This window comes from Camarhynchus parvulus, unplaced genomic scaffold (assembly GCF_901933205.1).
Source record: "Camarhynchus parvulus unplaced genomic scaffold, STF_HiC, whole genome shotgun sequence".
Taxonomy (NCBI): Eukaryota; Metazoa; Chordata; class Aves; order Passeriformes; family Thraupidae; genus Camarhynchus; species Camarhynchus parvulus.
In genome coordinates, this window is record NW_022148034.1 from 20,698 (window position 1) to 47,789 (window position 27,092).

General features: G+C 49.5%; 2 protein-coding genes across 4 annotated transcripts; one reads left to right on the forward strand and one right to left on the reverse strand.

The window, feature by feature from the left end:
- Nucleotides 1-11,109: 11,109 nt before the first annotated feature.
- On the reverse strand, nucleotides 11,110-13,439 carry LOC115915968. Of its 3 annotated transcripts, none has more exons than XM_030969666.1 (5): nucleotides 13,356-13,439; nucleotides 13,225-13,268; nucleotides 12,120-12,859; nucleotides 11,613-11,679; nucleotides 11,110-11,496 (listed from the first exon to the last, which is right to left on the reverse strand). In XM_030969666.1, exons 1-5 carry the CDS (start codon nucleotides 13,362-13,364, stop codon nucleotides 11,427-11,429), a joined length of 930 nt encoding a protein of 309 aa, XP_030825526.1. In that variant the 5' UTR covers nucleotides 13,365-13,439; the 3' UTR covers nucleotides 11,110-11,426. The 3 variants fall into 3 exon arrangements, with proteins under 3 accessions (XP_030825526.1, XP_030825525.1, XP_030825527.1); XM_030969665.1 differs by having other exon boundaries at nucleotides 11,613-11,688; XM_030969667.1 differs by lacking the exon at nucleotides 11,613-11,679.
- Nucleotides 13,440-20,206: 6,767 nt separating this feature from the next.
- LOC115915969 (sushi, nidogen and EGF-like domain-containing protein 1) lies at nucleotides 20,207-25,972 on the forward strand. The gene is given in 7 exon segments (XM_030969668.1): nucleotides 20,207-20,356; nucleotides 23,666-23,753; nucleotides 24,094-24,224; nucleotides 24,692-24,766; nucleotides 24,768-24,980; nucleotides 25,128-25,265; nucleotides 25,691-25,972. Coding segments are annotated over 7 exon segments (1,077 nt in total).
- Nucleotides 25,973-27,092: the final 1,120 nt, after the last annotated feature.

Sequence of the window (27,092 nt, forward strand, 5' to 3'; positions counted from 1 at the left end):
AACTTGGGGTCACATCTGCTGCTAGCCAGGAGCTGTGCAGGTGGCATCCTGGGATCTTCGCACCCCCTGTATCCCCAGGACAGGAGAGAGAAGAGTGGAGGGGAAGAGGAGGGAAGGGGAGCTTCTTGAAGCAGCCCCTGTGCCAGGAGTCACTCCCAGGCTGGGCTGGGATGAGGCAAAGCTTATCACCCTCCCTGCTCCCCTTTAGGGCAGTTTTTCTCCCTGTTTCAGCCTCTTCAATGCAGCAGAGACAAAGGAGTTGCCAAACCAGCACTGCTATGATGTCTAAGGAGTCTACCCTTGAACCTTCCCCAAGCAAGCTTATAGCCCCATTCTCTCGTCACTCCCCATGAGGTATTTCTGCTTTCAGAGCTTCTCATTCCTCTTGTTTGCATCCATCTTCCCACACCCCTTTGAAATCTCCCCGCCGGCATGGCCATTCTAGTTTCAGCCAGGACAGAGTTGCTAAAATAGAGTTTTTTGGTTTGTTTTTTTTTTGCAGTAGCTGAGGGGTGTTGCTGTGGGCATTTCTAGGAGGTTATTCAATACCATCCTATTTGCCAGGGGTAAGGGAAAAGGACTCTTTCCCTCGCTTCTGAGAGGAAGGGGCTCCTTCTTTGAGGAGAAACAGTTGGTATTGTCACAGACTTTCTGTGTAGATTCTTTGTTTTATTATGGTCTATTAATGAGCTGTTGTCATTAATATTGTTTCCATCACTGTTTTCTTATTTCATTGCTGTTTCCAGTAAATCGTTCTTATGTTAAACTGTGATCTTTGCCTTTTGTGCTTCCAGCTGGAGGGGTCAGAGAAGTAAGAGCCAGCGTGGTTTCAGTATAAGCATTAAAGTATGGAATACTATTCTTAAAACATGACAGCCTTAATTGCTGCCCAATGTGAGGCACAAAGGGTTGAGATAACAACAGACCTGTCTAGAGCTGTTTGAAAACAAATGCGATCTAAGCCTTTGTTGCATTATGTGCAGAGCCAGTGGTCACAATGTTTCTTGGTCTGTTCATGTGGGTGTGGTACCTAACCCTGTATGCCTTGTATGTACTACCATACGTTCTTTTTCAGAGCAGGGAGAGGGATCAGGATTGCTTTGTTGCTGTACTCTGGGATATCAGTTTATGACATGGTAACATCAAGGGCAGTGAGGGTCATTTGGGATAAGTATTCAGTGCTTCTCTCCTGCCCTTGCTTAGAGCGGAGTCCATTAATAGTCCATTAATAATAGTTCCCAGCCTGTTCTTGTTGCTGTGTCTGCCAGGTCTCCTCAGTGTTATCGGAATAATATCCCAATATTACCAGATGGAACATGCCTGGGCTCGTCTGGCCCTAGCTGCTTGACCAAAGGCGGCAGCTGTGGTGTTTCACCTCAGAGACACCTTTTGGCTAGCTGGAAATTGCAGCTGGCACTTGGAACAAGTCCAGACATGTAGGAACTCAGGTTTTACCTCTGATGGAACAGCTTTGGGTGAGGTGAAGATGAAAAGGAGACGGATTCTGCGGAGGGTTTAATCCAGAGTTTATTCCAGGGTCACAGATCTCTGAATCTTGGTAACAGCCCCACAGAATCCCGACTGCATGGTCTCAGTGTGCTTTTAAGCCCGGGGGCAGGGGGAGGGAAGGGATCGGTGTGTCACCAACCAGGTAGGAGGGAGGGAAGGCTCAGGGGACAAATGACACCTGGATGGCCCAATTGTCCCCAGGGCTGAGAGGCATCTTTTGAACTTCACCTATCAGATGACGGCCTTGCTGGCCTACTGAGATTGACGGACAGCTCTCAGCAGGAGGCAGGGAGAGGGGAAGGGAGAAGGTATTGCCATACCTGGGAGGAACTGGGATAGCTAAAACATGAAATTGCTTCACACTGCAACACAGCGTGAAGCAATTTCCATACCATGTGGCCCATACCATGTTTAAAATTAGAAAAGAAATTTTCGTAAAGACCATTCAGAGATCTTCCCTGAGGGAGAATAGTCAGGAGTGGTATGAAATATGGGAGGACAAGGGCCAGTGTTTGGAGGATTTCTCTGCTCCAGTGGTTTGGAAGTTCACCCCTGGTAACTACAGGACCATGGTAAAGTGATAAAATTTATGAAAGAAAAATGCTGCAGTGACTCCAGAGAGGCACAAAGTTATGCAATGTGCTGGGCCCTGGCTACTATTTACCAGCCACTGTTCATCACTAGACAGCACCCTCAGGGAGAGGAGGAGGAAGGCAGAGCTACAGGCACTGTGGGCAATCCAGTTGCAGCTGAACCACAGGCACAACATATGCTGGGAGCAGTTGTCCCTATACACAAGAAATCCCAGACCAAATCAGTTTGCTCAGTGAGGGATGAAGACAAAGCAGGGTCCTCACAACAGGAGGAATATCCGGATGAGGTCCAGGGTACACAATCCATGTGGCAGAAGTTTGTATGAAGCCTACCATTGTTGTATACCATCACTGGCACTGATGTTGATGAAAGAAGGAAAGCAAACAGTGCTTCAGGTGACTACCCACTGTGGGAATTGGAAAGATAGAAATCTTCACAGACTCAAGAGGGCTTATTTACAGCCTAAGAAGTCTAGATTGATGTGAAAGCAAGGTACACAGACATTGAATAGAAAAATCATAAACTTATGCTTCTATAGTTATAAGCAAGAATATGCTTTAAGTAAGAAACTGTATTAGATAAGATGATGAAGGGTTTTATAGTGCAATAATATAGTAATGTGATTGTATAGAATAAGCTAAAAGTTTAGATACGGTAATGGAGACATATGTGTGTATATGTAATAAGACCTTATTGGACAAAAGTATCCGCATTGCAGTAGAGAGAAGTAAAGGGGATAGGTTAGAAAAACAAACATACTCTGGCGACTGTCCATTGGATTAGAAAGTTATATACTGTCTTGCAACAAAGAACTTGTGACCATCTTAGACTTTGGCCAACTGCTTGCTGTCTTACAAATCTCAGGGCCTTTGAGACTGATGTTATCTAAGCAATAAATCGTTCTTAGTCTGATCGTGGTCCTGTGCCTTTGACTAATGCAACAACAGCTTCCACCCAGCTTTGGCAATATGAAGATCATGTTTCTTCTCCCTACCGACCTATGCGTTGGCTGTGGAAAAAATGTCCAACACTGAAGACAGATTTGAAAGACTCAAGCAAACTAGAGAGGAAATGTCCCATGCCCTGCTGGTATGTACCAGAGTCTCTGCTACTGGGAGCAGGCAAAATCCTGCTCAGGAGAGGGGAGACACACTATGCAGTAACCTGTGGTTTTAACTGTGTGACCATGGAGAGGACATGAGGAAGCGGGATTGAAAATCCATCTCTGCCCCAGCAGCATGGGTGACATTATAGATGGATAATGAGACGATTGGCTCTCACAATTAAGAGATAACTATTGTGTGAATATTAAGAAAAGATTTAGTGATGTATAGTTATGTTATTTTAGTTTAGATGTCCTCTATTCTCCCCATAGTTCCCTCCCCCCGCCATGTTGTGACCATCAGACAGCCTGGGTTGTCTAGGCCAGGTAAAAAGGTGGGAACATGTGTCCCTTACCTGCAGCAGTTGGGAATGGAAAAGCTTGCTGCTTAGGGGGTGCAACATGGCAACACCTGATCTCCAATCAAGTTTCAAGAAAGCAGTCTCCACCAATAAATGACAAAGAAGAGCTGACTGACAGACTTTGGGAGGGGCCAGGGCTGACTGATGCAACCTCCAGGGGTATAAAAGACTGAGCATCCATCTTGAAGAGGAACCAGCCACGTGGTATGCACGCGGGCAATTCCCAACACTGCAACTTTTTTCTTATGTAGTCCTTTGTTGTATTTTTGTTAAGGTTTAATAAACCTTTTTGAATTTTCAAAGTGAGCAGTTGTTTCTCACAGGTGAGCTGAGAGGAAGAACACCACCACAGAAAACTCATCAAGTATAAATCTTCTCCAGTTTCCACGGGGCAAGTCCTCAGACAGAATAGAAGGGCTGATGTTACTTCTGATCCTCTTGAAAGGACCTCCAGGTCATATTTACAAGTGAACAATAAGTACCATGATCAGAGCTAGAGGGGCCCTGGCTCCATCAAGGTGGAGGAAAAGGACCATTGGATCTATTGGAGATACAGCAGGACCACAAGAGTACAAGGCTTTATTTGACATCAGAACCTGATGTACCCAGATGCCATCAATATCTGAAGGGGTAGAATCCATCTCTATTTCTGGGATGACAGAGGAATCCTAACAGCTGACTGTATTGGAAGCTGAAGTGATCCTGACTGGGAATGAGGGGTAAAACCACATTGTGACTGGCCCAGTGGCCCCATGCATCCTTTGCAGACCTTACCTCAGGAGAGGATATTGTAGGGATACATCAGGAAAGACAAGGCAGCCTCATGAAGTCCTATGTGGTGAGTTGCAGAAGTTACCGAGGGACAAGGTGGATCAAGTCAGGTTGCAGAGCTGAAAGCTGTCCAGAATAAGAGAAATGGTCACTGACTCATGCATAATAGCAAATGCTCTGAGGAGGTGGCTGGACAATGGAAAAAGACCAATTGGCAGCACAGAGGGAAACCCATCTGGGTTATTGAATTGTGGCAAGACATTGCTGTGGCAGCAGCTCTCTGGTCACAGAGAGCAACAGACAACTTTCCCAGGCTTTTCTGGGAAAAGTCTGTGAGAAGATCAGAGAAAAGAATGAGAAACAATTCTTATCTTAACTTGCTGCACTTGTTGTTGTGAACATGTGGCATGTGTTATGGAGATTTGTTTACCAAAGGGTAGTTTCTTAATTAGTCAATAGTGATGGTGTTTGGATTGGAGGACCAATTAGGTCTGGGTATATTGTAACTGTCTATAAAAGCAATGGGTTTCTTTATAATAATAATGGAATAAAGAGATTGATCAGCCTTCTGTGAATGATGGAGTCAATGCTAATTATTACCTGGTGGAGGCCCATTGCTGCGATACACTGATGCCTGGGTAGAGAAGTTGGCTGTGAAAGTCCATCCTGTGGATGCTCACGTATCCAAAAGCCAGCCAGCGAAGAGCATCACAACGGACAGTGGGATGGGGCTGCCAGGATTAAAGTGTCTCAGGTGGGAATACCATGTAGATTGATTGGGATAGATTGTTTTTCCCCCTCTGTACCACCCCTGCTCTTCCCCACAGAACCCCCAGTTTCTGCCCTGTTCATGAGGGAGCTGTCATTTCTAGCTTCCTTTGCAGGGTGCTGGAATAAAGGCTACCTCTGTGGAACTGCTATACGGCACTCCTGTCTCTTTGTCCCTGTGTTGGCCAGGGTACACCTCACAAGGCAGAGCTGAAATCCGTGCTATGAGGTGAGGTGTCTGCCCCTTGCTGAGATTACCCTGTGGCTGAAGGACTGCCCGAGACCCCTAGGAAGTTGTCTCTTGCAGGACCTCTCTCTGGGAAGGTTGGGCATCCAGGTCAAGCCATCAGACCCCTGACCGGATGCCCAACAGGAGGGGGCCTTTGATGGGCCATGACACTCCTCTGTTCTTCATGCAGATGCAGCTTCTCCCAAGGTGAAGGGGCCCCACAACTTAGCTCCTCTGCACAGCAGACGATGGGTGTTCACTGCCTCTCACCAGAGACTTTTTCATCACACACCCTAAACCTCTGTCCTCGCCCCCCCCTTCCCCACTTTGATGTGAGGGTCTGTTGGAGTCTGGCAGCTGATAGCCCTGGGGCTGCAGTCTCCACTCAGAAGGCATTAGGCTTGTGCTCTGTTAATGTCCTCAGCCTTGAGTTGTCACTTTCTCTTATCTTTATCAGCAAGCAGTGTAGGCCCTGAATCAGGGCCCCATTCTGGGCAAGGTTTTGTAAAACAGTTCTCTGCAGCTTTTGTAAAACAGTTTTACTATAATAGGCAAAAGCTTTTCATGAAGATGTTTGAGCCATAAACTATAATATTTCAGTCTCCAACACACAGCACTCCAGGATCACAACTGGGCCAAGACTTGGTCCAAATTTTTTCTTGGGCCAATGCTGTGGTAACTGACCCTCTGAATGACACAGCAAGTGGTTGCCATGGCAACAGGATCTACTACAGGCTTCAGTTCATGCCCACAGCAACCACTTGTAGTAATGGATCTCCATGGAGCTGCTCCAGGACTGGTGTCAGCCATGGATCTTGGTGATGGGCCTGGAGTGACAGGATGCAGTGGAATGGCTCCCCCTGACAGAGAGCAGGTTTAGATCAGCTTCTAGAAAAAAATCTTCCCTGTGAGGGTAGTGAGGTCCTGGCACAGGTTACCCAGAGAAGCTGTGGCTGCCCCATCACTGAAGTGTCCAAGGCCAGTTTGGACAGGGCTTGCAGCAGCTTCATCTAGTGGAATGTGTCCCTGGCCATGGCAGGAGGGTTGGAAGTAGAGGCTCTTTAAGGTCCCTTCCAACCTATATCATTCTCTGATTCTGTGATTCCACCAGTGGTGTGTGATGTGGTAATTAAGAGTGTCTTGGGCAGAGCAACCACAAAATGAGTTTTCCACTGTGGGGGTAGAAAGGAGGGAGCAGCAGAACTGCCCCCTTGGACTGCTGGAGGGCACATTTTGTCCTTTTTAGGAGATCGATTGACAGATTCCCTTGGGAGTCAGTTCTGAAGGGAAAAGGAATCCAGGAAAGGTAGAGATTTTTTAAAAAGGAAATTTTAAAGCTCCAGGAGCTGTGCCCATGTGCTATAAGACAAGCCAGTGTGGGAAAATTACTGGTCTTGTTAAAGAGAGAACTTAGGCAGAAGCTCAGGGCAAAAAAGAGCATATGTCACCTCTGGAAGGAGAGGCAGAAACCTTAGAAGATTACAAGGATTTTGTGAGATGATATAGCAAGAAAATTAGAAGGGCCAAAGCCAAACTGGAACTTAATTTGGCCAGTGTGATTGAAGTTAGCAAGAAAAGTTTCTGTAAATCCCTTGGCAGCAAAAGGAGGGTTCAGGGAAGTCTCCATCCTTTGCTGGGTGCAGAGGGCAGTGCTGTGTCAGGGAGGAGGAAAAGGCTCAGTCTTTAATACCAAACCCAGTTGTCCTAGGATGCTCAGCTCCCAGGGCTGGAAGTTGGTGACAGGGAGCTGAGTGAAGCCCCTGAATCCACTGACTGGAGGAAATAGTCAGTGACCTGCTCTGCCAATGAGACACACACACACAAGTCCCTGGGCACAAATGAGATGCACCTGAGGGAGCTGGAGAAGGAGCTAGCCAAGCCTATTTCACTCATTTCTCAGCAGCTCTAGTAAACTGAAAGAGTTCCTGTTGACTCAAAATTAGCAAATGTGACGCCCTTCTATGAGAAGGATTGGAAGGAGGATTCAGGGAGCTTCAGGTCTATCTGAGACATGATGTTAGGAATTAGAGCAGTATTGATTAGAAATAGATATTTCGATTATATATATTGCTTAATATTTTCTGCATTTTACTGTGCTAACTGCCTGTAAATGGAAGACGGTGTCCGTGTGAGAGCAATACAAAAGAATGCAAGGATGTGTGATAAGGGAAGGATGATGTTCATCAAAACAGGACAAAGTCACAAGACTATCAAGACAACAATGCTCCTCTGACCCCCAAACCAAATCAAACCAACCTTATGGCTTGGAATGTAACCAAAGGATCAGTAAGTATGCACTAGAAGACAGGGTGAGAAGGTCAAATCTGATGAAGACCACTCATTTCATCCCCCTGCGACCCCCAAGATGACCACCAGAGACAAATACGCAGGTGCAAGGGACTGATAAGTTAATTAGCATACAGAGCAGGACAAGATGGAGCCAGGAAATGAATATGCAAAAATTTATTGCAAAACCTAATGTATATGTAACATTTTAGAGGATAAAAAAAATGCTGAGTGAGTAGATGCACACGCCTTTGTGGAAGTATCCCGCATGTGCCCGGCCAAAAAAAAACCATAACTACTTTCTAACTCACTTTGTCTTTTAGAGTTTTAGAGGCTTTCCGCGTGTCGTGTCAGCTTAACCCCTGCACTGGGGAAGGCCATGGAGCAGATCATTCTGGGTGCTATCCTACAGCATGTGCAGGACAACCAGGGGATCAGGCCCAGACAGTGCATGTTTAGGAAAGGCAGGTCCTATGACAGAATGACCCACTCAGTAGATGAGGGAAGGGTGGTGGATGTATATTTATAGACATCAGTAAAGCCTTTGACACTGGAGAAGCTGGCGGCTCATGGACTGGACAGGAGAACTGTTTGCTGGATGAAAAACTGGCTGATGCCCAAGCCCAGAGAGTGGTGGGGAACGGAACTACATCCAGCTGGGGCTAGTCTAGCAGGACATGTTCCCTGCCACAAGAGCTTGCTAACTGGTGAAATAAATCACTAACCACCACTTGTCTCGTGGTTATTTGGGTGCCATGGAAGTGACACTTCTACCTGAATATAAATATCTGGCTGTGGAAGCAAGATTGTGCAAAGATAAGCTGGAATTTCTGACAGAAACTTTACAATCTATTAAAGCTACACCAAACTTTCATGAAGTAGAAGTCTTCTGCACATTCCCTGGAAATGTATGGGGCTTTTCCCTCAAAGCTGGGATGCTGGTTTTGTGGTTACTCTCTCAAGGGTTGAGTGAAAGGACTCACTTTGCAAACTCTTGCCAGTTTGGTGGTAAATTACATTGACTCCTAATCTATAGTATTTCTTTCCTAGCTTTGATATAGGTATCTTAATGTTGTGCACCGTTTTATGTAATCAACTAGTACTGTTGTTTTATACTGTGTAGTAAGTGACTCTGTTCAAGACCTTTTCTCTATTATCTCCTGTCTATTCAATAAATATCTCATTTTATATATACCTGATCTGTCACTCTTGTGAGCCACAGTGGTTTGAGTTCAGGCCACCTAATTCAAGCTGTATCCAAAAATATTAGCCTAAGACAGGGCTTGTCTGAAGCTTCCACTCTATCCACAACACCCAATTACTTGGGGGTGACTCCAGCAGTCAATGCTAGATCGAGTCCTGTTTAACATCTTTACTGATGATCTGGACAAGGGGTTCAAGTGGAAGTGTAAGTAAGTTCACAAATGACACCAACTTCTGTGGGAGTGAGGATCTGCTGGAGAGCAGAAAGGCTCTGCAGAGGGATCAGGACAGGCTGGATCAAGAAGCTGAACCTGTCTTGTCCCCCACTGGGATGCCTGTTGTGTATGAATCATGCCCCAGCACCCTCCACCTGAGGGACTCACCCCCCACAACCCATCTTCCCCAGGAGTTTTCTCATCAGGTTTTCTCTTGCTGTCTCCTCCTGAAGCATGAATGATGGAGCAGCCCGGGGAAGCACCTGGGGTCAGCCAAGGTCGCCCATCCCAAACCTCCTCCACTTTCAGAATCCCAGGCTGGTTTGGGTTGGAAGGGACTTCAAAGGTCATCTCAATCCACCCCCTGTCATGGGCAGGGACGTCTCCCACGATCCCTGATTGCTCCAAGCCCTGTCCAACCTGGCCTTGGACACTTCCAGGGATGGAGCAGCTGCAGCTTCTCTGGACAATCTGTGCCAGGGTCTCACCATCCTCACAGGGAGGAATTTCTTCCCGATATTCCATCTAACCCTGCCCTCTGGCAGGTGAAAACCCTCACCCTCCATCCTGTCCCCTGACAAAGACCTTCCCCAGCTCTCCTGGAGGCCCCTTTTGGTATTATATTTTATATCTGTATTAGATTTATACTTATATATCAGCCCAAAAAGTGGCTCAGGCAGTCTGTGACTAGTTGTGGCCACCTGGGGTAGTCCCTTTTGGGGGGTGCAGGGGGAGTGGGCAGATCTATGGGTTATTTTAGAGAGCCTCAGGAAATTTGGGAGGGACCTGAGGGTTTATAGGGTCTTTGGGGAGGGAGAGCTATGGAGCATTTTGAGGGGGTTCTGAGGGTATTTGGGATCTACCGGGGAGTCTGTAGTGGATGGAGGGGGTCTCTGGGGTTTTGGGAGGGGCTACAGGAGTGTATACTCCAGGTCCCCAAAGCCCTCTCAACCTATTCTTCATCCGACAGGATTTATCTGTGCCTGTCAAGGAAGCTCACCACACAGACCCTGCTCCCGATTCCCATGAAATTTTGATGTGCGCAACACGCAGGAATGTTTTTCCTACAATTTCCCTGGCTCCAAGAGGGACCATGGGAGTGGCACGAAAAAGTTGGGGGACTTGTCCATCCCCCACATCGGCAATTGCAGTTTTGATTCAAATTTTTATTAAAAGGCTGAACTGGTGCTGATACTGTGACAGGGTCGGAGTTTTTCTCTACATCGTCGTCATCACGCCAATTCCCAGGAGACACTCGAGGGGCGCTTGGAGGCCAGCTGGGGGTGCTTGCGGGATCATTAAAGGGTCTAGAGGGGCACTTAGGGGTCGGGGAGGTAGCTGGAGAGCACTTGTGGGTCCGAGGGCATACACAGGGGGCATTTTTGGGGCAAGTAGGGGACGGGCGAACTTCGGGACCCTGAGGGGCACTTGGGGGTCAGGAGAGAGAAACTGGGGGTACTTACGGGGCCCCGGGGCGCACTCACGGTTCAGAGAAGAACTTGGGGAGCAGCTGGGACGGCGCTTAGGGGACGGTCCCGGCCCTGACGGGCCTCTCCTGGGCCGCGGGGCATGACGGGAACCGCAGTCCCGGCTCTATCGGCGTCCTATAGAGCCCCGCGGTCTTTCGGGAGATGTAGTCCAGGAAGTGAGTAAACTGGCGCAGAACCAGCGGCCAATGGGCGGCGGTGATGGGGGGGGGGGGGCACGAGGGATTTTTGGGGGCTCAGGAGGAGCTTGTGACGCCCCCATGACCCCCACAGCGCCCTCAGGGGCGGAGGGACACCAGAAGCCCCCGGCGCCACGTCGGCCGTGTGAAGGTGAAGAAGACAGGCGAGCCCCACTCCCACGGGTTTGGGGGTTCCCTGCCCCGATGCGCCCAATAAGACCCCCAGGCGCCCCTATAGACTTCCTAGTCCCCACAGACCCCCCAACGCTGTCCTGGGCCCCCCAAAACATCCCACAGACCTCCGGATCGTTAAAGACGCCCCAAAGCCCAAGGGTCCCCCCCACCCCCTTCCTGGACCCCCAATACCTTTCACAGATTTTCCCCAACACTCCTGGAGTCGCCCCAAAAATCCCATAGACCTCTTCTAGACGCCCTAAAGACACACAGTGCCCTCCCAACCCCTCCCGATTCCCAGCGCTCCTGATAAACTCCCCAAATCCCTTCCTCAGCCTCAGAGCCCCTCCAAACACCCCACAGACCCTCACGGACCCCCTAGAGACACCCAGCACTCCACCAACAGCCGCTTTGGAGCCCCCAGAAGCCCCCAAATGCTCTTGGGGACATTTCGGGGCAGAGGGGATTTGGGGGAATCCTAAAGGTGGGGGAGGTAAGGGAGGGAGTTTTGGGGGTCTCCCCACCTCCCTGGTGCAATTTTGGGGTGTCATTGCTTTAATGGCCCCACCATGGGTTGGGGGTGCCCAGGTGGGCATTCCAGGAGGGTCTCGATGGCCCTGGGGGAGAAGGAGAGCAAATGGGGAGTTAGGGGGACCTGAGGGAGGCACAGGGGCGGGGACCTGAGGGAGGCACAGGGGCAGAGCCCTGAAATTTGCGGGCAGGGATGTCCTACCGAAGGCGTCCTCTTACGGCCCGGCGGTGGCATCGCAGCATCCAGAGGAGGGGGTCCCCAAGAGGGCCTGGGGGGGCTGCATGTCATAGGGGGTGGCAGTCCCACAAGTGTTCCCCCAGCCCCACAAGGGACTTCCTGAGCTAGAAATGTCTCCCCAATCCACAAGTGCCCCCTCAGCCCCTCAAGTGGCCCCCTGACCCACAATTGCCCTCCCCTTCCCCATGAGTGACCGCCCCTGGCCCACAAATGACCACCTTACCCACAGGGGCACCTCTAGGCCCACCAGTGACCCCCTGGCCCCAAAGGGCGCATCCAGGCCCACCAGCGACCCCTCTGACCCACAAATGCCCCCCAGCCCCACAAAGGGACCCTCAATAGCTCCCAGCCTTTGAGTGACTCCCTGGCCAACAAGTGATCCCCATGACCCACAAGTGACCCCATGATGCTCAGGCGACCCCTGTGACCCTCAAGTGGCCCCCATGACCCTCAAAGGCTCCGGTGCCTCACCCAGTGGCTCCTGCCATGGCACCCCCTGGAGGGCATCACGTGCACTGCTCCGGATTGGCTGTGGGGCCTCACGGGGGTCACGTGACCTCAAGCCGGGCCCTCCCTGGCGCAGGGGCTCCGGAAGCGCCTCCTTTGCAGGCCGCAGGGCATCCTTCCAATATGGGGCACACCACAGAGCCCCGAGGCAGTCATCTGACCCCCAAAATGGCTCCTGCAGCAAAGGCTCATGGGAGTCTTGCTTCCCACCAGGTGGTGCCCCCTTCCCCTTGTGCAGAGGAGCACAGCAGCTGCGGCTGATTTGCCTCAGGGCATGGTGGGAGTCACGTGACTGTGAGTATAGTGCCCCCTGCAGGGTATCCAGAGAGCTGCTCCTCATTGGCCATAGGGTCTTGTGGGAGTCAGGCGGCCTCCTACATGGATCCTGCTTCAAGGGTTCCTGGGACACAGCGTGGGGTGAAGACGCCCCCTGGTGCTTGCAGAAGTGTCTCCCGATTGGCCATGGCGCCTCAGGTGGGTCACATGACCTCCCCGGTGGTACTCCCTGCAGGGAACCCCGGGGAGCAGCAGAGCCCAGCAGGGCCCTGCCCACCGGGGGCGTGTCCAGCGCCGGCTCCTCCCCTTGGCACCGCCTCAAGCGCCATTGGACGAGGGGGTCATCGAGGGTGGAGCTGCAGGGGGCGGAGCCAAGCAGAGGCTTCACCCCTTCCGGCCCGCGGGGGCGGGGCCTGAGCAGGGCCTGGCTGGTGAGGGGAGGAGAAGGTTGGGAGGGGCGAGGACCCCCGAAATGCTGACCCTGCACTGACCCCGCGGGACTGGTGGTCTCGGGTGAAGTTTGAGGGGCTGCGGGACGCACTTATGGGCACGATGGGGGGTCTGGGGCATCACCTGGGATCGGGTGGGGTAGCTGGGGGTCCCCGAGGCGTTCCTGGGGATCACCGGGGCACGGGAGGGAATTGGCAGGGGCTTAGAGGTCTGGGGCGGCATTTGGGGGTCTGGGGAGCACTTGGAGTCCGGGACAACACTGAGGGAACGGGGGAACAGACTGGGGCCTCCAGGGGGCACTTGGGGATCCCGAGGGGCACTTGAGGCTAGACTGCTCTCCCACCTCCTTTGCACCAGGCGCTCCGTTCGCTGCTCCAGGCTGAGCTTCTGCGGGAGATATGCGGGAAGTGACGTGGGGCCCTCCCGACCCCCCAAATACCCCCCTCGGTCCCCTCCGGAGCCCTCAGGCCTCACCCGCTCCATCGCCCGCGCTCTCGTTTGGTTTCCCCCAGCGCTCCGAGCTCGGGCACCGATTGGTTCAGGGCAGGGACGGGCGGGCGCTGCGGCCAGCGGGAGGTGGGGGAGGGGGAAGGCGGGAAGCGGCGGCGCTGAGCGCGGCGGGGCAGGGCAGGGGAGGGGTCCGTGGGAGGTTTTGGGCATGCACGGAGGGGTTTGGGGGCTTTGGAGGCGCTGAAGGAGGCCCTGGAGTATAAATGGGGGTCCCTGGAGGGGTTTGCGGGTCTGGGGGCGCTGAGAGATGCCCGGGGAGTTCTGGGGGTCAGTGGGCTGGTTTTGAGGGTCTCAGAGAGGTTGTTTGGGATTCCCAGGGAAAGGTTTGGGGTGGAAGACGGCTGGTGTGGTTCTGGGCATCCTAGAAAGGATTTGGCGGCGCAGGAGGGTCGAGGGAGTCCCAATGTGGTTTGGGGGGCCCTCGGGGTGGTTAAAGTGGCAGAGAGCTGGGATCCTGCTGACAGAGACCCCCAATCTCCCCATGGACCCCGCAAATCTCCCCTAGGAACTCCAAACCCTCCCAAAGCCCAGCAGGACTCTCTCAGCTCACCTTAAATCCGTAAGCCCGTGCAAGGGAATGATACCAAAACTGGCTGGCAAATAAACTTTCTAACACAATTTGAAGCATTAGAAAGGCGTTCTTTATCTGCACAGAACACACTGAAGGATTTCTCCTTTAATCTGATGTGTGGGGTGAAACTTTGCCACAGGGTATGGTCCTGGAGGGACTATGAACAGGTCTCTGGTGGTCATATTCACGGAATGCTTCCATATTACATGTGACCTTTCCTTGAATGTTTTCCTTGGGCACGTCCAGTTACGTAGCCTGACAAAAGCCCCACTATATTCCTCATTACCTAATTGTCCACTGGCTCCAGCTGTGCTTGTGATCCTCTGTGCATACCTTCACATCCTTTCAGCTTTTTTGCCAGTTAGTCTTTAAGCTCCAATCCAGCACCTTCAGGGCAACTGAAAATTTCTCTTCTCCATGTCACTTATCAGGAGCCCCAAAACCCTTCCAGGGACCCCCATGGCCCCCCAGGGACCTTGTGGTTTGGGAGGTTCAGAGGGCTGAGGGGATCCCTGGGTAGTTTTGGGGGATCCCCAAGTAGTTTTGGGAGTCCCTGGATGGCTTTGGGGGTGGGGTCTCTGTCTCTGGACAGTTTTGAGCATCTCTGTGGAGTTCAGGGTTTCCCCATTTTTATGTCTTCATTTTAAGGCAAAAGCCCTTTAATTCCCCGTTTGTCATTGTCTCTCCTGGCTCCAGGTGTTTTCTTCAGCTTTTTCAGTCATTTGGGCCAGAATTTCCCATACCCTGGAATTCCCCGCTGGGACTTGGGTCATTAATTTTGGGTAAAAAACGTTGGGATTTGGTCTGTCCTTTCCCTGGTGTCACGGGGCAGAGGCTACCATGGGGCAACGATTCTGGGAGTTCAGGGAATTTGGGATGATTGCTGTGGATCCCACACCTGTCACGACATCCCTGTCACTCACATCTATCAAAGGTCCTGTGGGTTCCACTGCCATCATTTCCCATCCGTGACAGGATCCAGCTGACAGCTCCCAAATTCTCTGGAACTGTGGGTCATGTCCCTCACCCCCATCCTGAAATTCTGCTGAATCTGCCCAAATCTGCATGGTTTGGCTGTGGCTTGAGTATTTTTTATTTGGGTATAAAAGGAGTGACTTTGGAACAAACACTGTGCGTCTGCAGGAGCCCAGGAATTCAAGAGCCAAGGGGCCAGTGAGTAGGTAAGAGTGGGGAGGCTTCATTCCCTGTTTATTCCTGGTTTTCCTTATTGTTTAGTGACAGGCAGAAATTTAGGATTTTTTCTGCCCAAATTTCAGATTTTTTTACCCTTTCCCTTCCCTAGTTTTAGGACTTTTTTCCCTCTTTTCCACAAAAGTTCCATCATTTTTCTTCTAAAATGTTGAGTTTCAAACACTTTTTTCCCCCATTAAAAAAAAAAGCCTATTTCCCCCAAATCTCAGGGGTTTGCCCTTTTTGTGCACTTTTCTTCCAAATTTCAGGGTTTTTTTCCCTCATCATGCCCAAAATTTGGTGGCTTTTTTCTTCCCCTTTTTGAGGCCAAATTGAGCATTTGGGAGGGTTTGTGTGGGACAAGGTGAGTGAAGGTTTTTCCTGGATATTGAGCCCCATTTTGATCCAAGTTTGGAGGATGTTGGGCAAAAAAATGCCCATATACGGAAACTGAAGGGGGCGGGGGGGGAGTTGGGGAAAAATTCTTTCTTTCCATGAAGTTTTAGTGTGGATTTGGTGGAAATGGGTTATTGAGTGGGCATCAGAGGTTGGTGGGAGGGCTGTGTCAGCATTTTGACCCCATTTTGACATGAATCCAGGTGATTTTAGTTAAAATTAATCTGATTTTGGAGTGAATCTGATATAGATGGAGAATCTGATGTGGCCTCAAGGTGGGGAGCACAATGGAGGGAGGGATATTTAATCTCTGTTTAATTCCATTTTGACCAAAAGTGGGCGATTGGGAGAAAAAATATTTTGACCCAAAGTGGGAGAATTTGGGAAGAAAAACAGTTTTGATCCAAACTTGGGGAATTTTGGACAAAATTTTTACAGTTTGGGGTGGATTTGGGGGCAGTGGGGGCCAAAATAAGCCCCAGGAGGTTTCCGTGGGGTGAAAAAAGGCATTTTGGGGTATTAAAGGACATTTTGGGGTGATTTGGGGATGACTTGAGGCTTCTGGAGCCTCCGGGCTCACATGGATTTTTCCCACAAAATAACAGGTTTTAGTGATTTTTGGTGTTTTTTACAGGGGTGGCACAACATGGGATCTGATGGCTCCTCCTTCCCTTCTGTGGTAAATAAAACCCCTGTTTTCCATGCAAAATCCCCAAATTTCTTGGATTTTTTACTTATTTCCAGACTTTTTAGCACAGAAGATGAAATCCTGAATCCCTGGGCTTGTTTTTGCCTGAAAATTCCCTTCTTCCCTCATTCTGCATTTTTCCAACAACCTCTCAGCAACAGATTTGTTATGTTTAACCAAAAATCCCATTTTGAAATATTTTTTTAATCCAAAAGCCTTTATAATCTTCTTTTATTCATTAATGCCTCATTAATTTTCATGGAAAAAAATCCCTTTTCCCTCACTTTCTACAGAAAACAAAAAAGAGTGCACTTTGTCCTGGTTATTTTTGTTTACTTTTTGGTTTGTTTTTTGGGGGTTTTTTTTGGTGGTTTTTTTTTAGCTAAAATTCTAGTGATTAGTTTTAGTGTTTTACCAGGACAAAACAACAAGATCTATATGCTGGAATTGTATTTTTTTCCCCAGGGAAAAAAGATCTATTTTTAAAAGGTTTTTTTAAATGAAAATTAAAAAGTCCTTTTATTTGCTCTTTTTTAATAAAAGCAGTTGGTTCTTAAGGAAAAATAACAAAACCCTTTTATTCCTTATTTTCCTGGCTTTTTTCTAATTTTCGTTAAAACCTTTTATCAACTCAATTTTTAGATAGTGTTTTAAATTAAAAGAACTTTTTTATTCCCTTAATATTTTCTCATTTCGTTTTTTTGTATTTAGTTTTATTTTAAAAATTTATTCATTAAGAAAAAAACCCTCTTGAATTCTGTTTTAAGTTTCAGCTATTTTTAAAGAAAAAGCTCACTCTGTTCTAATTCTTAAAATCCCAATTGCTCATTTCCCTCTTGATTTTCCTTCAAAATCCCCCTTTTAAAAAAAAGCAACTCTTTTTCATGTATTATTTCAGAAGGGCCCCTTTAATCCTATTTTTTATTCATAGTCAAACCTCATTATTCCCTATTTTCCCCCCAAAACACTTAAATTCAATTTTTTTCAGAAAAAATCACCAGAATTATTTTTTTTAATCTACCATCCCCAATTGCCTATTTTTTAAATGAAAAAACCTCTTATGATGGGCTTTTATATATACACCAAGTTTTAATAATTTTTTTATCTCATTTTCCTGTTTTTTTCCCCTGACAATCTCAAGAATTCTTTCTTTTTCTTTTGTTTATTTTCTTTTTACTAGGAGAAGATACCCATTCTTTTTAACCTGTTTTGAGGCAAGAAACGGCTATTTTGGTTTTTTGTAGCATTAAAAAAACCTCTGAAAATATTTTTGATCCTTTTAAAATATTTTTTGTTTAATTTTCCTTTTAGATATTTTTAGATATTTTATATATTTTTAATAAATACATTTTATCTTATACCAAATATGTACTATTTTAATTGGCTAATAATAATATTAAATAGTGTAACTTCATAGCATAATATTGATTAATAGGACAATAATTGCTTATCAATACTTATTTATATTTTTATATGTTGTGGATAAATTAATAATATACATTCACTACAATAGTTCCATATGAATGTATAATATAGTCTCCACTGTAATTATATAGAAAACTCAGTGTATTATCTACTCTGGTGTAATTATGTTGTTATTATCATTATTCTTGATTTGCATTTTTTAATAAAAAATTCTGTGAAAATTCAGTATAAAATTATTTTAAAGTTTATGTGGAGATACAAAAGATGTGAACTATAAAAACATGAAATATATTGTCTATTCATATAATAGTGCATTGATTGATATAGCACACTATATTGCTATTATATATAACTATAGTTATTAAGATATAATTATAAATTATAGAATATATATAAATTACTATAAATATAATTATATAATGCAATTAAAGAATAATTTACAATTTAATATGGCATAAAGTTGCATAATATTATATGAATTATATTATGTTATGATATATTATAATGTATTATAACTGTATGTAATTCATGGATTATATATATATATATATATATATAGATGACATGGAAACACTCAAGGTCTCAACTGTGTTTCCAGGGGAAGCCTATGGCACAAGAGGGACTCCTCACTCCTTGATTAACTGAGAATTGATTATCTAAAGGGTGGTGATGGTTTGAGAGTTGGTGATCTGAGGGATGGATATATTGGAAATTTGGTGGGGGGAGGAGAAATGTTTTTGGAAGGTTTTCATTCTTTCTGTGTGTTTCTTTTTACATATAGTTGTAGGTTAATAAAGTTTTCTCTTCTTTATTCCTAAGTTGGAGCCTGCTTTGCTCTATTCCTGATCACATCTCACAGCAGACACCAGGGAGGATGTATTTTCAGGGGGGTACTGGCATTGCGCCAGCCTCAAACCGTGACACCTGGCCATCCTGTAAGTGCTGTGTGATAGCACTCAGTATGAACTGCTCCATTATCTCACCTGGTACTGAGGCCAGGCTAACTGGCCTGTAATTACGAGGATCATCCTTCCTACCTTTTTTGTAAATGGGTGTCACATTGGCCAGTTTCCAATCATCTGGAACCTCGTCAGTGAGCCACAACTCTTGATAAATGATGGAGAGCAGCTTTGTAAGCTCATCTGCCAGCTCCCTCATCACCCTAGGATGGATCCCACCTGGTCCCATTGATTTATAAATATCCACGTGTCCTAGCAGTTCTCTGACTGCCTCTTCTTGGATAAGAAGAGGACCATTCTGCTCCCTGGCACCACCTACCAACCCCTGAGGACACTTGTCTTGAGGACAAGCTGTCTAACCACTGAAGACTGAGGCGAAGAAGGGATTAAGCATTTCCGCCTTTTCCTCATCTTTAGTTACTAGGTTGCCTGATGCAATACAACAGCCTGCCTCATCCAATAAGGAACAGAGGTCGGTTGTACCCTTCCTTTTACCATTAATATATTTGTAAAAACTTTTTTTATTATTTTTAACAGAAGTTGCCAAGTTAAGTTCAAACTGAGCTTTGGCTTCCCTGATTTTTTTTCTACATGCCCTAGCAGCTCCCTTAATACTTCCTGGGAAATCAGTCCCTCCTTTAAAAGATGATACATCTTTTTTTTATTTCTAAGTTCCTTCAAAACTTTGTCGCTCATCCAGACTGGACGTTTGCCTCGTCGACTCATCTTTCGGCACACAGGGCCAGTCTGTTCCTGTGCCTTCAGTGTGCCTCCCACAGTGTCCCCAGTCCCTCCCAGTAGAGCACAGCATCCCCCACATCACCATTTATCCCCATGTGTCCCACTTTCCCCAAACGCATCCCCCAGCAGATCCCCCTTTACCCCAGGGTTGAGAGAGCTCAGGGTCTGTCCTCCCTTTCAGTCTCCCCCAGTATTCCCTGTATTGTCCACAGTCCCTCCCAAGGTATTCGAGTCCTCCCCAAACCTCTCCCACAGCCTTCCCAATCCCTCCAAATTTGTCTCTGTTCCCCCCACAGTGCCTCCCAATGCATCCCAGCTTCTTAGTGGGGGAATTTAGAGTCCTTCCCAGTGTCTCCCTCTGTCTTCACCCGTGTTCCCAGTGTTGCCCAGCAGGTCCCAGTCCCCCCATGGGGGACATGGGGGTGTGTGGGGACATGGCCACATGCTGGGGACATGTTAGTGATCCCCACAGGCACCCATTGGGGATATGAAGGCACATAGGGGATATGGGAGCCATGGGCCCCCTTCCTCCCTCCCTCCCTCACATGAGACCTCATCCCCATTTTTTGGTCATTTTAGGCCACTTTTCCTCACTTTCCACATTTTATCCATGGAAAACAGATCACTGAGACCATCCTGACCTCCTCCTGCTCCCAGTCCTCCACCTGCTGGGGGGCTGGGGGCTTCCAGTGCTGCCCCTTCACTTGTCCCTTCAGCCACACCTGCGGCCTCCATGACAGCACCCACACCTGCATCACACACCTGGGGCGCTGTGCCCTGTCCCCTGCCACTTGCTTCGTCACCTTTGATGGCGTCACCAGGGCCACCCTAGCCACCGGCATCTATGTGGAGGCCAGCGTGTGACCCCTGGGACCCTGTGTGGTTCCAGTTGCTGAGGGAGGTCAGGGATGTTGGGGACCAGCCGGCAGTAGTGGCACTTCACCTCTTCACCCCCCACGGCCTCATCACCATGCGGAAGAACAGGAAGGTCTGGGTAAGTTGTCACCATCCTGGCTGGTACCCAAAAATGTTGTCACCACTGCATGTTGTCACCCTAAATGTCCTTCTGACCTTCATTTTAATTTTAAAAAATCAATATTTTTTTCCCTAATTTCAGACCAGGTACGAGTCCACATGGGTTGTCCCATCCCACCAGCACCACAGGACATTCCTACCTTAATTTTGCCCCAGATTGTTCTATTCTGCTCCCAGTTTCCTGCCAGTGAAGCCTGTGTGCTTAAGACAGATCCATAAATTGACGCACCCCATAATTTTGACCAAAATTGCTCTTTATTCTTCCAATTTCATGTCAGAGAAGCACCAACATGGGTTGTCACTCATCCTACCCCCACCATGCCTTGATGCATCCCATAATTTTTCCATAAACTCCTTCTTTTCCACCTGGATTCCTCCAACTACCCTTCACCCCTGTATCACCCCAAATCCCCTTTTTTCCCTTAATTCGGTGTTCTCCAGCTCAACGGGGTCCCCACCCCCTGCCCGCGGAGTTCCCGGGACCGTTGACCATCATGGACTCACACACGACCCTCGGATCAGCCAAACCCTAGGATTTCTGGTGGAACTGGGCGCCGCGGGGGTGACGGTGGAGGTGCCCAGGGTAGGGTGGGCACCTGATTGGTCATTTAATCAATACATTTCACCTGATTGGATAATTAACAAGACATCCATTTGTAAACAATCTTATGAGAAAAACAGAAAAAAAACACCTGCAGGCTGTTTTAATATCTGGCTATCATTGTTTGTCTCCAGCTCCCTACAGCTCCACAGACCAATTCTGGGAAAACTTATCTAGCTTTCTCTCTATCTGGATGTGACCAGGCTGTCACATCCACAATCACCCAGGTGGGTGACACCAGGGGGACACTGGGGGAGGTGGATTTGGGTGTCTTGGGGGTGGCATTAGGGGGAACAGTGCCAAAAAAGGGGAGAAAATAGCCTAAAAAAGAGGGAAAGAATCCCCCCCAAAAAGGGGAAAGAAGGCTCAAAAGATGGAAAAGAGGCCAAAAAGGGGGAAAGGAGTTCCCCAAAAGGGAGAAAAAAGCCCCAAAGAGATGGGAAAGGAGACCAAAAAGAAGGGGAAGAGCCAAAACTGGGGAAAGGACCCCAAAATTCAGGAAAAGAGACTAAAAAAAGGAGCAAGAGCACGGGAAGGGGTGGGGGGGCGTGGTCAGGAAATAACCCCAAAAGATGGGAAAAGAGACCTGTAAATGAGGAAAGGAGCCAATAGAGGAAAAGAACTGAGACAAGTGGAAAAGAGATCAAAAAAGGAGTAAATAGGGAGGAAAAAGGTGGGAAGAACCCCCAAATTAGAATAAAAACTCAAAGGGATGGGAAAAGACACCAAAAATGGGTGAAGGACCCCAAAATGGGGGAAAGAAATATTAAAAAGTGAGCAAGAGCACAAAAAACAGCGAAAAAGACAAAAAAGACACCAGAAACGGGAGAAAGAGCCCCCCACAAAGGGGGGAAGAGGAGTGGCAGAGAAGCACAAGACAAGGTGGGGGAGGGAGGAGTCCAAAACAAGGGAAAAGTGAATAAAAACGGGGGAAGAGCCTCTCAAACTGGGGAGACAAACAACAGAGGGGAAAGAGTTAAAAAATGGGCCTAACAAGTCCAGAAAAGGGGGAAAAGACCCTAAATCGGGGGAAACTGCCAAAAAGTCCCCCTCGATTTTGCCTTTCTTCCCATTCAGTGATGTGGAAAATTGACATTTCATCTGGGTAGCTGCGCCCTATCACTGACGTCAGCCTCAAACAGCCTCAGATCCGGAAAACCCGGATTTTTATAAGTACCAGATCTATGCTTTCGCCCCCAAAATAAAACCCGACAGAAAACGCCGTTTGCGGGTGATGCGGGATAAAATCTTGGGAATTCTGGGAAAACAGGAGTGTGGGAATATGCTGGGAGGCAGTAGGGGGGGGGGGCTGGTTCCACCCTGTCCTGCCGTGGGCTGTTCCGTGTCCCCCCTTCCCCCGCCCCCCCGTGGGTCAATATTTCCCAACGCCGGAGTCCCACGGGGAGGGAAGGGCGGGGGGGCACCCGGATGTTTGGTGCCGGGGAGGGGGAGGGGAGGGGGTTCCCGGACATCCGAGTCCACCAGGGGAGGTGTGTGCTGCGGCACACCTGGAGGGGACCCCTCACCAGTATCCCCAGTTCCTCCCAGTACATGCCAATACCCACCCCGCAGTCCCCCCCATGTGCCTCCCGGTATCTCCAGTCTCTCCCAGTATAACCCCCTACTCCCCTGTCCTGGGTTGACTGTATAATGCTTTTCTCTCCCAAATTTGCCCTGAACCAGGACACCCCTCCAGCCTCTTCCAGCCCCCCTCAGCTGGCCCCAGTATACCCCCATTGTCCCCAGTCCCTCTCAGTGCATTCCAGTCCTCCTCCACTATTCCCCATGGTGTTCCCATATGCCTCCCAGTTTGTCCCAGTCCCTCCCAGTTGCTTCTCCTGCATCCCAGTGTCACTCAGTGTCCCCCAGTGCCCATTTAAGCCTTGCAGTGCCCCCCACCAGTATGTCCCAGCATCCCCCAGTGCCTCCCAGTGCATCTCAGTCCCTCCCAGTTTCCCTCCCCAGTGCCCCTCCAACATTCTCAGTGTCTTCGAGAATGTTCCTGTAGCCCCCAGTGCTTCCCAATGCATCCTTGTCACACTCAATGCCCCCCTCCAGTGTCCCCTCCAGCCTTCCCAGTGTCCCCCAGCACATCCCAGCCCCCACCTCAGTGTCCTCCCCAGTCCATCCCAGTCCATTCCAGTCCCCCCCAGTTGCAGTCTGGGCAGAGACGGAACTGCCTGGGGCCCTGGGTGGTGCCACCTGGGGGTGTCCCATGTCATCCCCCACCCCCCAGCCTGTCTCCTCCCTGGGCATAAAGTGGCTCCAGTGACTGCACTGGGACAGACTGGGACCATGGGAGTGCAGTGAGTGGGGACAGTGGTGGGCATGGGGGATATGGGGCCATATGGGACATGGGGGCACATGTGGGACATGGTGGACGCAGGGGAATTCGGGAGACCAGTGAGGACACGCGAGACATGGGGCACATGGGGAGACATGGGGATATGGAGGGGGGACATGGAGGGGGGGCATGAGGGGCATAGGAAGGACAAGGGGACATGGGGGGGGACACTGTGAACACTGAGGACATTGGAGGAGACATGGAGGGGCATGGGGGGATATGGGGACACTGGGGACATGGGGAAGATGAAGAGGTCACAGGGGACCTGGGGACATGGTTGATAGGGCATCCCCTCACACTCCCCCAGGCCTGGACATATGAAGGTCTCTCCCGTCGTCATCCTCCTCCTCCTCAGCCACGCAGAGGAGTGGGGACCCCTGAGGACGTTGGGGACCCCTGTGGGACCCCTGGGTGAGTTTGGGGTCCCAGGCTTATACTGGGGAGGTGCCAGCCCCATACTAGTAGGTTCTGGAGGTCCCAGTCCCACATCAGGAGGTCTCAGCGCCATACTGGGATATCCCAGCTCCATACTGCGACATCCCAGTCTCCTACCAGCAGGCCCCATGCCCACACTGGGAGGTTCTGGGGTGACACTGGGGGTCCCTGACCTAAATGGGGAACCCCAGGCCCATACTGGAAGGTCCCAACTCCACACTGGGAGGTTCGAGGTGCCATTGGGTGTGTTCCCCAAGTGGCATCCTGTGTGCCACTGGGTGTGTGTCCCAGGTGTGTGACAGGTGTGTGTCCCCAGGTACGGTCCTGTACCCCTTCGGACCAGGGGTGGGGGATGAGGCCACCCACCATGAGGATGATGGGACGAGCCCTGAGATCTTCCTGCAGGAAAACTTCTCCTTCTTTGGACGTGCCCACCGCTCACTCTATGTGGGTCATGTGACCAGGGGAACATGGGGGAGGTGGCATTTGGTGGGTAACACAGATGGAGGGTGACACCAAGGGGAGGGTGACAAGTTGGATGCAGCCACCAGAGTTGATGTCACCTCTTCTTCCTCCTCCTCCTTGATTACGTTGGTGAGTGGGGACCCCTGGGGACATCAGGGATACTCATGGAGGTCCCTGAAGACATTGGGGACACCTATGGAAGCCTCAGGTGGTTTTGGGGTTCCAGCCCTATAATGGTAGATTCTGGGGTGACCCTGGGGCTCCCAGGCTCATACTGGGAGCTTCTGCATTGACTGACTGGAGGTTGGGGGTCATCACAGTTGAGGCCACCATGACAGGGACTGAAGTTGAGACCCCTGTGACTGGGGACACTTTACCTGGGACCACCATGCAGGGTCACTGTGGTTGGTGCCACGCAGGTGTGCCCCATGGGTGACCTTTGCCTGCAGGTGAACAACAACGGTGTGGTGTCCTTTGGGACAATGGTCCCGGAGTTCACCCCCCAGCCCTTCCCACTGCCAGGCCACCAGCCCCTTTGTGGCACCTTACTGGGCTGATGTGGACACCCGTCTGGGAGGAGATGTCTTCTACCGGCAGAGCCGGGACCCCCAGCTGCTGGCACGCCTGGCCCAGGACCTGGCACCTGCTGTGCCACCTGGGGACCCACCCCCACAGCCGACCTGGGCATTCGTGGCCACCTGGGACCGTGTGGCCTATTTTGGGGCTGCCTCAGACAAGGTGGGATATGGGGCAAGGTGGAGGGGCTCAAATATCTTGACCTTCAACCATGATGTCCCTAACCATGGTGGCACCGATGGTTTGGGGACACAGGGATGGAGACATAGCTGGGGGTCATGGTAACATGGTGACAATGTCCCTCTGCAGGTGAACACCTTCCAGGCTGTGCTGGCCTCAGATGGTGTCACGTGCTTTGTCCTGCTCAACTATGGAGACTTGCAGTGGACAACTGGCATTGCTAACCAGGGGGATCCCCACACTGGCCTGGGGGGCATCCCTGCACAGGTGGAGACACAGAGAGGCACAGGAGACACTGGGCATGGGGACATCCCTGTGCAGATGAGGACAGTCCAAGGGATGGGGGGACACTTGGCTAGGAGGGATTCTGGGCTTGAGGGGGGAAAAGCATTTTGGGGTGGAATGAAGGAGATTTGGGTGGAATTAAAGGTATTGGGGTGAAATTAGGAGGATTTTAAGTAGCATTTAAGGGAATTTGGGGTAGAATTAAGGGAATTTGTAGTGAAACCAGGGAGATTTGGTCTGAAATCAGAGGTATTTTAGGTGGAACAAAGTGTATTTGGAGTGAAATGAATCTCATTTACAGTAAAATTCAGCGGGGAAATTGGGCAAAATTTACCCCCCACCTTCTCCCATCCCCCTGTTCCCCTCCCTTCATGTTCCCCCCTCTTCCCTCATCTTCCCTCCTGCAGGCTGGGTTCAACAGTGGAGATGATGTCCACTACTACAATGTGCCAGGGTCACGCACGCCCGCAGTGCAGAGCCTCAGCCACCGCAGCAACCTGGGGGTCCCGGGGCGCTGGGCTTTCCGTGTTGACCACTTCAAGGCCACTGAGGGACCCCCCGAGACTCCTGGCACCCTCTCAAAGACCCCTGAGGCCTCCTGGAGTCCGTTGCCACCCCACAAGACCCTCTCAGTATCCCCCAACCCCCCCAGGACCACAGAGGATCAGGTGTATGTCTGCGGGTCATGAGCAGGTGACACCTGGAACATTTGGGGTAGGGGGGGTTGCCTAACTGCCCTCACCCCACCCCCCACAGAAGGATGTGCTCCCACGAAGGCTGCATTACGATGGAAACAGCAATAAATACCCACTGAGCAACACCTGTATCAGCTGTGTGTACACACATGCATGTAGGCAGCAACACAGATGTCATGTCTGAAATGTGTATGCATCCCCATCTGTTCCCATGAAGGTGACAGAATTAGCTGAGGAGGGAAATTGTCAGTGAGAGGCAACAACATCTGGGTTGGACATGGATGTGACAGACACACACCTGAGTCACAAAGATGTGTGGCATAGATACGTCTGGATAACACCTGATGCAAAATGCACTACACCTGGACAGCACCTAGCTCACACACTCCTACATGGTGTTATACCTGGACAACACCTGAGTTCCACACAGGTGTGGATCCACCTGGATAACACCTGCTGCAATAGAGCACTCCACCTGGACAACACCTGGGTTGCACAGAGGTGTAGCATGACCTGGACACCACCAGCCCAGCCAAGGACCGCAACACTGAAACCAAGGGCAGAGTAAAGGAAAGGGTTTGTGTTACAGTTAGGGTTAGAGGTTACAGTTAGGGGTTAGTGGTTAGGGTTAGGGCTGTGGTTTGGTTAGGAGTAGGTCTAGGACTTACAGTTTGGGTAGGTTAGAGTTAGATTAGGGGTTATTGTTAGAGTCAGAGATTTGGGATGCTTTTATTAAATCACTGTAAGTTTTAGTTTAATATTGGAGTGGCCTAACTTTTCATTATTAGTATCTGTAGTTATCCTTTTGGGGGCAGGATGTCATTGATACTAATGCAGTGCTAGATTTTTAGTGAGAAATATTTTTCAGTCCAGGGTGCAGGGATGGTGCAGAGAAATTTCTAAAGTGATTCAATATTAAGCCCTATTTTGCTTTACACCAGTCCTGTCCTTTTTTACAGATCTTTGGTGAAGACAAAGGGGTTAAGTACTTTCTAAATTAGTTACACTTTCAAAGATCTGTTTATTAACTGACACCAAGATTACTTAGGAGCAGCTTATCATTGGTATGGGGAGGAGCCCAGAAGAGAGGGGGCTGATGGAGATGTCTCAAACA